This window comes from Bos javanicus, chromosome 15 (genome assembly GCF_032452875.1).
Source record: "Bos javanicus breed banteng chromosome 15, ARS-OSU_banteng_1.0, whole genome shotgun sequence".
NCBI classification, from domain to species: Eukaryota; Metazoa; Chordata; class Mammalia; order Artiodactyla; family Bovidae; genus Bos; species Bos javanicus.
Window position 1 is genome coordinate 39,887,336 of NC_083882.1, and position 13,130 is coordinate 39,900,465.

General features: G+C 47.2%; 1 protein-coding gene across 11 annotated transcripts in view; it reads right to left on the reverse strand.

The window, feature by feature from the left end:
- TEAD1 (TEA domain transcription factor 1) overlaps positions 1-13,130 on the reverse strand; it is a 273,879-nt gene that overhangs the window by 47,541 nt on the left and 213,208 nt on the right. For all 11 annotated transcript variants that reach the window (XM_061440762.1, XM_061440760.1, XM_061440759.1 and 8 more), the window contains one exon: positions 12,506-12,630. In XM_061440762.1, the coding sequence (XP_061296746.1) occupies positions 12,506-12,630 (125 nt within the window). The remainder of the gene's footprint in view (positions 1-12,505; positions 12,631-13,130) is intronic.

Consider the following 13,130-nt stretch of genomic DNA (forward strand, 5'->3'; position numbering starts at 1 on the left):
CACAAATAAGCCAAGAGCTGGGAGCCAAGTTGTGGAGCTGCATGACTGTTCAGATCCTTGATTATGGCCCACTCATGACTAGCGGCTGGAGTGCGGGCCTCTTACCTATGTCTGCAGGAAGAAAGGGAGCTGTGTCTGTTCAGTGTTTGTACAACGTGCTTTCGATAAACGTGACCTCGGATAATCCTTGCCTCACAATGGTACTGTAGGCAGGCTTTATTAAAGTCATTTTCACAGATGTGGAAATAAAAGCTCAGAGATGAACAGATTTGCCTGAGGTCACACGTCCAGGAATAGTCCTGAAGTTAAGAGAGTTAAGAAGTTAAACCTGGATCCATCCACGCCACAGCCCATGCATTTGCTGTGCCATCAACCGCACTGTCTCCAGGAGAATATATAAATGCCTAGATCCTTCTAACTCAGATCTACTTTTTCTGAAAGTTGATTTCAAAAAAAAGCAAAGAAACTGAACAGCGTTTTCCAGATTCTGAGAAGTGAAATTACAATTTGGGACACACATAATGACTCACAGATGCATCAGATAGAGCCTTCAAAGGTTTCTGTTCTGAGGAAGTTACCTCTGTGCCCAAGTCGTTGAAATGAACTGAGAACGGGCAGGCTGTCTTTGCCAAAGGAAATCGGGCACTGCCTCTCGCAAGGCTGGTGACTTGAAACCAAACCCTGACTGCTGGCATTTGAGTGGCTTTATTCCTGCCAAGAGGTGACTTTGTTTCTAAGAATACAAAGGACTAAAGAAGGCGTCCTGGAGGCCACAGCAGTGGAACAAACAGACATCTCTCCTTAATTCAACCTGGCCAGGTGAGGAATCCCTCTGCCCCCACATCTAGAAGGATGAAAAGAAGACATCTGAAATGCTTGTGTTCAAATTTTAACAAAATTAAAACCCTAAAAACTATTTGGTGAGGCCTAACTTCCCATCCTGCCAGATCTCCTTCTAAGGGAAAAAGGTTAGGGTGGAACCTCACTTCTCTCCCTTCTTCCCAAATAAATCCCGTTTTCTTTCTAGCAGTGATGGTTTTCCCAAAACTAACAATGGAACACAAAACCAAAAAAGAGCAATTCTATTCTATGTGGCAGAAAACAAAATATTTATACAAACAACAATAACAACAACCAACAATCCCAAGTGTGTGGGGGAATGTACAAGCAGAAACAGGGCAAGTGTCAATAAGTTACATCTATCAAAGTCTAAATTTCCTTGACATCCAAAGCAGAGGTTAACACTGGCTTGTTCAATTACAAAAAAAGTCTCCCATATGCTCAGTAGACATGTTGATGATCAACATATCAATACAGCAACAGAAAAGGTACTCACTTGCATATTTCTTTCTGGATTTCACACCTAAAAGGTGTGTGACCTTAGATGTGTGACTTTCACACACCTAAGTTGAACTATTTCAAATCCTGGAAAGATGATGCTGTGAAAGTGCTGCACTCAATATGCCAGCAAATTTGGAAAACTCAGCAGTGGCCATAGGACTGGAAAAGGTCAGTTTTCATTCCAATCCCAAAGAAAGGCAATGCCAAAGAATGCTCAAACTACCGCACAATTGCACTCATCTCACACGCTAGTAAAGTAATGCTCAAAATTCTCCAAGCCAGGCTTCAGCAATACGTGAACCGTGAACTTCCTGATGTTCAAGCTGGTTTTAGAAAAGGCAGAAGAACCAGAGATCAAATTGCCAACATCTGCTGGATCATCGAAAAAGCAAGAGAGTTCCAGAAAAACATCTATTTCTGCTTTATTGACTATGCCAAAGCCTTTGACTGTGTGGATCACAATCAACTGTGGAAAATTCTGAAAGAGATGGGAATACCAGACCACCTGATCTGCCTCTTGAGAAATTTGTATGCAGGTCAGGAAGCAACACTTAGAACTGGACATGGAACAACAGACTGGTTCCAAATAGGAAAAGGAGTACGTCAAGGTGTATATTGTCACCCTGTTTATTTAACTTCTATGCAGAGTACATCATGAGAAACGCTGGGCTGGAAGAAACACAAGCTGGAATCAAGATTGCCGGGAGAAATATCAATAACCTCAGATATGCAGATGACACCACCCTTATGGCAGAAAGTGAAGAGGAACTCAAAAGCCTCTTGATGAAAGTGAAAGTGGAGAGTGAAAAAGTTGGCTTAAAGCTCAACATTCAGAAAACGAAGATCATGCCATCCGGTCCCATCACTTCATGGGAAATAGATGGGGAAACAGTGGAAACAGTGTCAGACTTTATTTTTTGGGCTCCAAAATCACTGCAGATGGTGACTGCAGCCATGAAATTAAAAGACGCTTACTCCTTGGAAGGAAAGTCATGACCAACCTAGATAGCATATTGAAAAGCAGAGACGTTACTTTGCCAACAAAGGTCCATCTAGTCAAGGCTATGGTTTTTCCTGTGGTCATGTATGGATGTGAGAGTTGGACTGTGAAGAAGGCTGAGCGCTGAAGAATTGATGCTTTTGCACTGTGGTGTTGGTGAAGACTCTTGAGAGTCCCTTGGACTGCAAGGAGATCCAACCAGTCCATTCTGAAGGAGATCAGCCCTGGGATTTCTTTGGAAGGAATGATGCTGAAGCTGAAACTCCAATACTTTGGCCACCTCATGTGAAGAGTTGACTCATTGGAAAAGACTCTGATGCTGGGAGGGATTGGGGGCAGGAGGAGAAGGGGACGCCAGAGAATGAGATGGCTGGATGGCATCACTGACTCGATGGATGTGAGTCTGGGTGAACTCCAGGAGCTAGTGATGGACAGGGAGGCCTGGTGTGCTGCGATTCATGGGGTCGCAAAGAGTCGGACACGACTGAACGACTGAACTGAACTGAAGGTCCGTTATGTGCCAGGCACTGTGCTGGGCACAGGGAATCCATGAACTAATGGTACAAACAGCATGTCTTCTCAAAGAACCTGCATGGAGCCAGTCTCTTGCCTCTGCAGTCAGAACCATTGGGCATCCATTAAATATATGTTCTCAAAGATTTCTAGAGAGAAAACTGGGATAAGGACAGTCAACATTCCCTTTCTTGTACATCAAATGACTTTGTCAGCACTCACCTGCTCTTTTTATATGGATGTCCGTATTCTCCAGCACTAAACATATAGTGTTATTCATTAACAAGGAGAACATATATGGGATTTACCTTGAAAATGGGAACAAAGGTTCATAAGCTTAAGATGAAAACCAAGTTATCCATCCCATGTGAGAACAGAACACACTCTCAGATCTGTCAGGTTTCAGAAAACTGTCCTTCCTCACAGCTATTCTCAGATAGCAACAGGAGGATGTGCTCTTATGAAATGAGGGAGTAGAACAGAAAAGAGGGATATGAAGCGGTAGCACAGAAGCGGTAACATGCTGGACCACAGCTGGGCTTCGGACCTGGACAACAGCCAGTCCAGGAGGGACAAAGAACTGGAAGCCAGAGGGCTCCTAAAGGGGCTAGAGAGGGAGTCCCTGACGTAGCTGACCGTCTGGACAAGAGTTTGAGAATTCTGTTAGACACATGGGGGATGACTCTGTGTAGGTATATACAAACTGAGCAAACAAAGGCAATGACAAACCTTAGGAAAAACAAGTTTTAGAATCAAGAAGATGACTTTCACAATAAAAAAAACTAAGTGTTAAACCTAAAATTGTGAAATAACCATACTGGAGGGGTGGGGATGGAGGTGAGAGGGGTCATGTGCTAAATTCAGAGAGTTAAGTCCTGGTCTTCCACAGTAAGAAGTCAACAGATAAGGTCTCCAGTCATGGACCGAGTTAGGCAGTGTAAGTACGCTGCTTAGAAATACGGAGCGCATGTACAAAGCAAGGGCTGAAAGGCTGCAGGCAGCTGTCCTGAGGAGGACTGGGAGGAGGGGGAGTGGGAGATGGAGTGGGGCAGGCAGGGCACAGCTGCTTCTCCTTACAGGCCATGCCTGGGGTTTCACTGGGCTCACACATGAAGCACATCTATTACTTTATTAAATTAAATAAGCAGCCAATCCAAAGCTATCTCGAACCATCATGGAGTTTCGTGAGGAAAGAACTATAAAGGGAAACAAAAACACACAGAGTCGTGCTCCAGGATGTTTATTCTAGTTGGCCGCAAGTTCCCTGGACCCAAAATGAGGGTGAGATCAGAGCCTTCCTCCGGCTCAAGACGCTGAGGATGACGGAGCAGGACCTCGGACCCTTGTCTGCCTGCAGGCTTGACCTGACACCGCACCGGGGCCAGTCCCGCTGGGCAGAGACGACCCCGGCCCAGCCGCCCCCGCCACAAATCTAACACACAGATTCCTATTTCAACTTGGAGAAGCGTTCATTTTCTTTTTGGATTGCTATAATCCCTCCAGTTATTCTTCACAGCAGTTGTAAACAGTAACAAAGGTAAATGTAATCCTAAAATCTCCACAGAGTGACTTGCAAAGGGCTGTTTAGCTACCCTAGGGGATTAACAAAGGATGTTCTCCCCTCCTCTAAGGTGGTTCTAAGAGGTCACTTTCCTTCCTAGTCTCTGCCCCTCCTTCTCTCTGCTGCTTAGGGAAGTTGCCGGGGGCAGCGGGGCGGAGGGCCAAATACTGGACTCGAGCACCAGAGTCAGACGGGGTCTGGGTCTGAATCCTGGCGCCGGCCTTGTTTCCTAGCTGAGTCATCGGGGAGGGGTGCTTCCAGCCCTCTCCACATCCGTAATCCAGGGATAATAATAGTATCTACCTCGAAGGAGTGTCATGAGGCTTAAAGGAGATCACACATGGAAAATCCACAACGCTGTACCAAGCATGCAATTCTTCATTATTATTATTATTGTTGATATTTCCTCCAATAGTCATGTTGTGTCTGTACTCCGGGTGAGATTACCTGAAATTATGGCTGTTCCTCTGTATTAGGTCCTGTACTGTAAGGTGGATAGGGTGCAGGTGACCTGCACACAAGGCCTAGAGGGATCTGGCCCCTGAATTTCTCCCAGTGAAGAATGCAAAGTCTGTCCTGGCAAGTGGGGCTGGGGCAGCCTGTGAGGTTGCCCATTACTGCAGATGAGACAAACCAGAACAAACAACTCCCAGAATGGCCACTAGGGTTTAATTTTCTTTTCTTTCCTTTTTTTTTTCCCCAAAGAGCTGCTAATACATTCTAATCCAGAGCCCTCTGATGAGGCAGTTCACTTTTTTCTGCAAAAGGAAAGGGAAAGCCCTAAGGAATATGCTGGCCCTTGGCATCTGAGAGGCTCCCATGGACACGCCCCAGCACTGCACTACACAGTCTGACCTGAAGATGGCGGTGTTTCCCTAAACTTGTTCCAAAAATTCCAAGTATTTGAAGAACGCTGTAAAACCTTAAAAAATGACTGCTGTCAAATAATACCAGGAGAAAAATTATAATCCACTTAGGAATTTAAAGAAACCAAGACAAATAACTCACGTCAAGGGATGCTAATGTACAAGTTGAAACAGGACAAGGACAAATCACCTACATTTGCTTCCTGTTGTGTTCCTGCCTGGACAGTCTGCTCAGACACCCCCCAGAGCAGCCTGGGCAAGCTGCGATGGCCTCCGGGCCCTACAGGGCCAGGGAGTGGCTACAAGACCAAGCCAAGGGAAGTGACCTGCATCTTTGGCACCTGTTGGGGTAAGAGGGCTGGGGGGCTTGCTCATGGTCCCGCAGGCTCTCTCCTCAGCTACTGCTCAGAGCACCAGCCCTGCTCCGAGGCAGCTGGTCGCTCTCTTCCCTGTGCTCTTCCCAGAAAGAAACATCACTGGAAACAAGAAACAAGGAACAAATAAGTCCTTCCTTCCTGGATCTCACCCCCACCTCCCCATTCCAGCACCATCTCCATAGAGTGGCTGCTGTTTTCTTAGAAGGGAGTCTTCTACACACAAGTGCAGCTGTGAAACCCCACAGGCTGAGTGCAGGGACTGCGACCAGGAAGGCACGCGGGTGGGGTGCTGACCTGCCAAGGAAAGCAAATGGAGCCTGGCTGGGCCTCTGTGAAAAGCCTATAAAACCCAGCTCTCCAGATGCTTCCGATTGCCTCATCCCCAAATGGTCATGAATAAAGAGGTGAGCGTCCAGAGAAGCTCAGACATGAACAGCAAACCACCCACCTTTGCTACGAGAGGGTGCGACTGGCATGGACAAGCTGATGGGAGAGTTCGCAGTCATGCAGGCCAGGGTGGGAAAGGCTACACTCACCACAGGGACCTGTCACTTTCAGCACCAGAGAACCCTCCATCACCTATGTCCTAGTGGAAGGCAACGCTTGGTAAAACATAGGAGAAAAAGCAGGGAGAAGCATAAGCAGGGCACAGCCAACCATCAGACTCGCTGCACTCTTCCTCTGTAGGCCGGGAAGGAAGATGTGCTCTCAGACCATTTATTCAAAGCACGTGGTGCATACATTAAGAACACGGGTTGGAATCCAGGCTCTGCTATTTCTGAGCTGTGTGTGGCCTGAGGCAAGTTGCCTAACCTATCTGGGCCGGGGTAGCCTCATCTGCACACAGAGATGACACCTGGCCTGCTTATCTCATGGGTCAATGGCAAGGTCAAATGAAACAGCAAACATGACGGGTCTGTGTGAGCCTTAGGGAGCTACACAGATGCTAGTATGCAGGTTAATTATTAATGAGATCCACGCACAAATCATGAACTAGGGGAGAGAAAGAGCCTCCTTTCTGAAGGACCAGAAACCAAATCTGCCCAAAGAGCTGTTTCCCATGAACACACGACCCTGCTCTGAGAGGCAGCGACTGCCTTAGCAAGCACTGCAGGGCTTGGAAGCTCCTCCAGAGAAAACCTGCCATCTTCCATGCTACCCAGGATATAGGAGAGGATCCTCCTGGCCCCAAATCTAGAATCTAATAAGCCCTGCTTCTGATCTCACCTCTCTGGTCAAATCCCCACACAAGCCACCCAACTCTTCTTTTTGCCACTGGCCTCACTGATGTCCTATTTTCTGAGTTGCCCTGCTCACATTTCCCCAACCAAAGTCAGCATCTGTGAGATCTGATAAAGAAATTGAGTTGATCTGTGAATTTAGGCCTTTGAAAGAAGCAAGAAAAACATGAAATCATCCTTGGGCCCACATTTAACCAGCTGCCCATATGGAAAAGAATCAGGTTATCAGAAGAATGTATTTGCAGAACTTGAGGGCAAGGCTCCCCCAAAGGAGAGAACTTGGGCCCCGTCGGGCTGTGAAGACTGCTGACTCACTCCCCATGTCCAGGAAGTCTCAGGCTTTTCTGCTGTTCCATTCATTTAGCATTAAAGATTAGGAAACAGGTCACTTCATACCGCAAAACTCCTCGCCTTCTGGCTGAGGACCAGCCATTGTCCACCATTCAGGGATTCTCTCCTCCTGTCAAGTGTCCTTTCTTCTCTTTCTCCAAACGTCCTGATCACCCTCTTTCACTCGCTGTGCCAGGGTGAAGGGCCCTGCTGCATCCAGCCTGGGCTTGAGGAGCTCGAGGCTTTCAAGGGCAGCTGTTTTTGCATTTGAGTAATTTTTAATTTCTTAAAAAATACAGTGACATGGTTAAGAATACAAAGTGGAGCCAAACTTTGGCTCAGCCTCCTCCTGGTGGTGGAACTTGATAACGTACCTTAATGTTCCCGAGCATCTGTTTTGTTACTGAGAGACTGGACGTAAGAACAGTATCTGGGTCAAATGCTCGGCACGTGATGCTCACGACACAGGTCAGCAAGAGCTGGAGGTTACCCTGATAGCTGTAACTCAGGGAGGTTTTCTCTAAGTGAACTCAGGTGTGCACTCCCTGCTCAGGTCTGTTCCTGCGACCATATCACAGAACTTTGCTTCTTCCCCAAGGCAGTGCTTCTTCAAAATCTAAAGAAAGCAATCTCCTATCCCACTCTCTCCATCTCAAAGCTTGCCCTTCTCTGGCTATGTAACTCTACCTAACTGAACTCCTCGCACTTTCTCTTCCGAGATCACAGTTGACATTAAACACACTGCCTTTGCCTGGAAGATGTAGCTGAGTTGCCGGGCAGCTGGAGGAACCTGCTTGCTGCAGGGAGCGGGTAGAGGGAGTCCACTGCATTTTCCCTAGTGGCTCATATGGTGAAGAATCCTCCGGCAACACAGGAGACCCAGGTTCAATCCCTAGGTTGGGAAGATCCCCTGGAGAAGGAAATGGCAACCTAGTCCAGTATTCTTGCTTGGAGAATTCCATGGACAGAGGAGCCTGGTGGGCTACAGTCTGTGGGCTCACAAAGAGTCGGAGATGACTGAGTGACTAAAACTTCAAACTTTCAAAACTAGGGTTTAGCAGGAAAACCAGTCCTCATGCACACTTGGGATTCAGCTTACAGCCCACGAAGGCTGGGTTTTCATCTCTCTGAAACTGCAGCTGTTGAAGTTGGTCTCCTGGAACTGGGCCCTGATGACAGGTGAGGAGGCCCTTTCAAAAAAGCCCACCCTAGGTGGAAGATCTCGCACTTAACACTGAAAGTCCTTTGATAACGCAACATGGAAATCCTGTAGAAAGTGTGTCTTTAAGCATTACTAACCACTTCCAAAATAGTCTTTGTTTTTTAGATCTTCCTTTCTTCACCCTCTGCTGTTTTTCTCTCAGGTTCTAGTGGAGCCAAAGGTAACAGAGGGACTGACTTGCTGGTTCTCCACCAATATAAACAGCCACTGACTCAGGGGCAATGTCTGGTTTACAGAGGATGCAGAGCCAGCAGGGGGCGCTCATCCCCTGGATTAGTCTTCCCTTGGCTTCTTGTAGAGTCTGGCTGGCTACAGGTACTCATCAGATGCAAATGAACCCAACAACTTTTGGTTACTGGAATCAACACATCTAGCTCTGAATCTTGGTTGAACACTGGGCAGTCTGTGTCACGGGGCTGGGTAAGACAATGCATCATGCAGGCTATCGCCAATATGACTACTGATAGGGGGAGAGAGCTGTGAAGAATCTTTAGTGTTGGCAGTGGTGATACATGTGATAAACAAGAGTGAATTTCCAGAATAACTGGGACTAAGAGAGACAGCTAATTGAAATGGAAGAGAATTCACAAGACTTTTTAAAGCATTCTGACAAGTCTTCTAAGCACCAGCTTCTCAAATTATATAATATGTGCTTTATTTTGCAAACATAAGGTGCTGTTGCAAATGAACATGTAAAGGCCCTTGAGGTCCAAGGTCACATTGAAAAAATGTGGAGTATGGGAATGGTTTCGTTGGTTCTCAAACTTTCAGAGCCGTCTAAAATAAATTCAGCTGGTACATTTATTTAAACAAATATAAATATGCTATCCTTAAAATTTAACATCAAACATTAAGCAGGTTAATTTGATAAGGAAGCCAACAAAGTGATCAATAGTTATGGGTCCTAAACAAATCTGACTTTAGATCCTGCAAATCTCTGTCTGCGCACAGACACGCACACACATCTCCCCTTGCGTCTCTGTAAGAGCTCAGGCTCACTGGAATCAAAGGGCTGTGGGTAGTGCTGGCAAAGACCAAACAAATTAATGAGCGTGGTACAGTGTGATTTTTTCCATCCATATCACAGCCCAAAGAGGTAGGGAATTCTAGTTCTTTCTACAGAAGAAGCTTGGAGAGGTGGCTGTCAATGGCTGCAGCCAGGTCTGAACCTTCTCTGTCCATATGGTCCCCCAGGAGGACACAGGCAGGAAGGCACACCTGAGGAGCAACAAAGCCTGGAGGAGGAGAACCTCGTTTTCTGGTCCAGGGTGACACCCTTTGTCCCAGCTCCTCTGGAAACGCACTCTCTAGTTAACCACATTTATCATTGTCACCACTGAAGTCATGTTCTACATGAATTCTACAGAGTTAAGCCTTTCATTCATCAGTACAAGGTCTACTCTAGTTGAACCATCCAGACTCTTAATTCTGAATGTACATCAAACACACATATCTGGACACTACTCCAAGGCCTTGGTGGGTCCTGCCTTTCTAAACTATTCACTAGCTTTCACCTCTTGTTTCATCTACACCAGAGTCATGGCCTCTGGAATGCTCTTCTTTCTTACTCTTCCGGGCCCATATGGATCCTCTACCTCTTTGCATAAGGGCTGGTTCCTCCACAAAGCCTGCCCAGTTTCCTGTCCACTCACAGTACCCCTAGCCATCACACTTCCCAGTGACCCTACGGGGGATGACGGCCTCACCCACTAGACGTCAGCCTCCACCAGGGCAGCACCAGAAGGCACACATGGGTGCTCATAACTGTTTATAGGATGGACAAAAGGAACTTCTCAGCGATGCACAGCGGGGAGCCCAATTACCACTAACAACTAGAAGAAGAGGAAATGGGCATTCTGGGCCCCAGTAGGTCCATAACTGAGAAGGACAGTTACCATAAGGGTGCTCCATAAGCTTCTTAAATTAAAAATAAAAATTTGTTTTGTGATAAAACATTATATTGAGTCTTTTAACAAGGATAACAACTAACATCTTGGGACTTGTGCTTCCTAGTGTCCTGGAGTTCTATTTCTAAAAAAGAAATGTTTACAAGTAAACACGTTTGCTCACCCAAGAGTACAGACTGAATGCACAATTCAAGACCTTCACCACTGGTGGTGCTTCACAGCAGTGAAAGAGTACACTGAAACAGAAGATCTGGGCTCCGGGTCCTCCTGCTCATTGGCTAAATATTCTACATCTTTTAATGTGTCTTGGCCTCAGTTTCTTCACCTGTAAAATGGGTAAAACAAAATCCACTCCACTAGCACTTGGAGGACAAAATGGCATAACCAATGACAATGCGCTCTGTGAGCGATGAGGCGTCATACAAACATGAGCCACTCAGAGCAGAAGCATGAACTGAGCCGAAGCCCAGCCTTCAGCCGAAGAAATATCTACATTTGCTTGAAGGAGGAGGAAGCAAAGAGTTGCAAAGGTCATCTCCTTGGTTGTTTATTTCAGTGCTCCCACAGACAAGGGTTTAGGCACTCACTGTCACCCTCCTGGTACAGCCACTCAGACACTTGTGAAGAGTGACCCAGGAGGCTGGTCTTCTCTTCCCTGTTCTCAATACTCTTCTTTTCCTTTGCCTGCCTCGACGGGCCCAATGACTACTCTCTTTCTTCATTTTATCCTAATTTTGGAGCCGACTCTATTTTTCTACCAGGATTCGCAATTCATAGGCAGAAATGCCAGGGGGCCACATGTGGGTTCCTGAGTGTCCACTCTGGTGATGGCTGGTGGAAACCCCTCTATTCGTGGCGTCTTCCTGTCCTACCCTCAGAGCCAAAGCACAAACGCTTCAGGGAGAGGTCACCTCCTGTGGTTCACACCCAAGTTATTTACAACAGATGATGAACTCACTCGTGATGCTTTCTCCTGGTAACAGAATGGCAGCAAGGCAGCAGACAAACAGAGTGGCCCCTGTGTACTTTTGAGAGCCGCCAAGATCAGCCGGGTGGGGTGAGGTAGAGAATATGGAAAGGAGTTGGTAAAGATCCCGAAGACAAACTCATGATTCCTTCCATTTTTGCCTTGGGCTCACCCACACACAGATGCAATGCTCGTACTCACAGCCAAGGAGTGGGAGTGAAGAAAGGGTCTTGGGCTTTTCGGGTGGAGAGAAGGGAGGCTCACATGTGTAGGGGAAATGGTGGGCCCAGCTGAGGACAGGAGGAGGACGGGCACTAGATGGGGTGGGGAGACAGGAAGGAGGAAAACGACAAATCGGGTCCAGATGCTAACTTAATGGATATTTAGGGTATTAAGATGCATCGCATTCTATGTCAGACTGCTAAAGTACTACCCTGTTACTTCTCCTTCAGAAGCTAAGAATTCGCTGTCTTGAGAAAACACAGCTTTGAAAAGAAGTATGAATAATGGCTAAATAGGCTTGAGTTTACGCTTGAGTTTTAAAGACATGAATTTGAATCTCTAGTCCATCAGATACTAACTGTGTGACTACAGAGAAGTTACTTAACCTCTCTGTTATCTCATGTTTTCCAGCACCTACCCTTATGGGGTTGTTTAAGAGTAAAATGTGATGATATCTATTAATCGCCTTACACAATACAAGCCACAGGTCAGGGCTCAAAAAATGTTGTTGTTCAGCCACTCAGTTGTATCTGACTCTTTGTCACCCCGTGGACTACAGGACGCCAGGCTTCTCTGTCCTTCACTATCTCCCTGAGTTTGCTCAAACTCATGTCTATTGAATTGGTGATGCCATCCAACCATCTTATCCTCTGTCATCCCCTCCTCTTCCTGTCCTCATTCTTTCCCAGTGTCAGGGTCTTTAAATGCAAGAGCCTGTTAAGGTCTTACTCTTCTGCTCTAGTAATTCCTGGAGTTTGCAGTCCAGAGCATCCATAACCATTTAGCTCTAAAGTTTTACATATTTGTCAACAGAAATACCTTTTTACTTCATTGGAGGGCTGCTCAGCCCTCCCTACCCAGGTCTGCTTTCACGCAGGGTATCTGATCTGTCAGGCTCAAAGGCAGGGTAAGAGGAGCAAAGCCTGGGGTCAAGGCACCCAACTCTGAGCACACTCACCGAGTCTGGGTCTCGCTGCTGTTCAAGGAAAGCTGAGAATTCCACCAGGCGAAGTTTGGTTGTGCCAATGGAGCGGCCCTGCCAGGCTGGGACCGAGGGAGCTGGGGCTGACGCAGGTTCAAACCCTGAAATACAAATTGATCATTACCTTAAACCCAGCTCCTTGCCTGCCATCATCAGGTCTCAGGCCACCCCCCGGGCAGGGGCCTACAAAATGGACCACCCAGGAGCAAAGCTAACAGGTCTGTCCACCAGAGTCCAGGGGTGGAGCTAGGCCAGCAGCGGTGGGTTCTGGCAGAGGAGCCCAGAGGCATGGCCAACCGGAGAAGCGCAACGCAGGTGGTTCTTCCTAAAGCCGGTACTAGCCCAGGTTGAGGGCTGGGGGCGAGGACACCTAACCTGGGGCAAGGGGGCCTCGCTGGGGACCACGGCAAGAAAGATGAAGTGTGGAAGTGGATGCTGACAAAGCGCTCCTGTGAGACAGGGATGTGGGCACTCCCTGTGCTCTTCCAGCTCCTTTCCTGAGTAAGACTGCAGTCATCAGCACAGTGGAATGTTCTCCTGGGATGCTCTGTGGTGCTGGAGCAGAGAGCAACGTGTGAATGCATTTCAGTCTGGGAGCTTA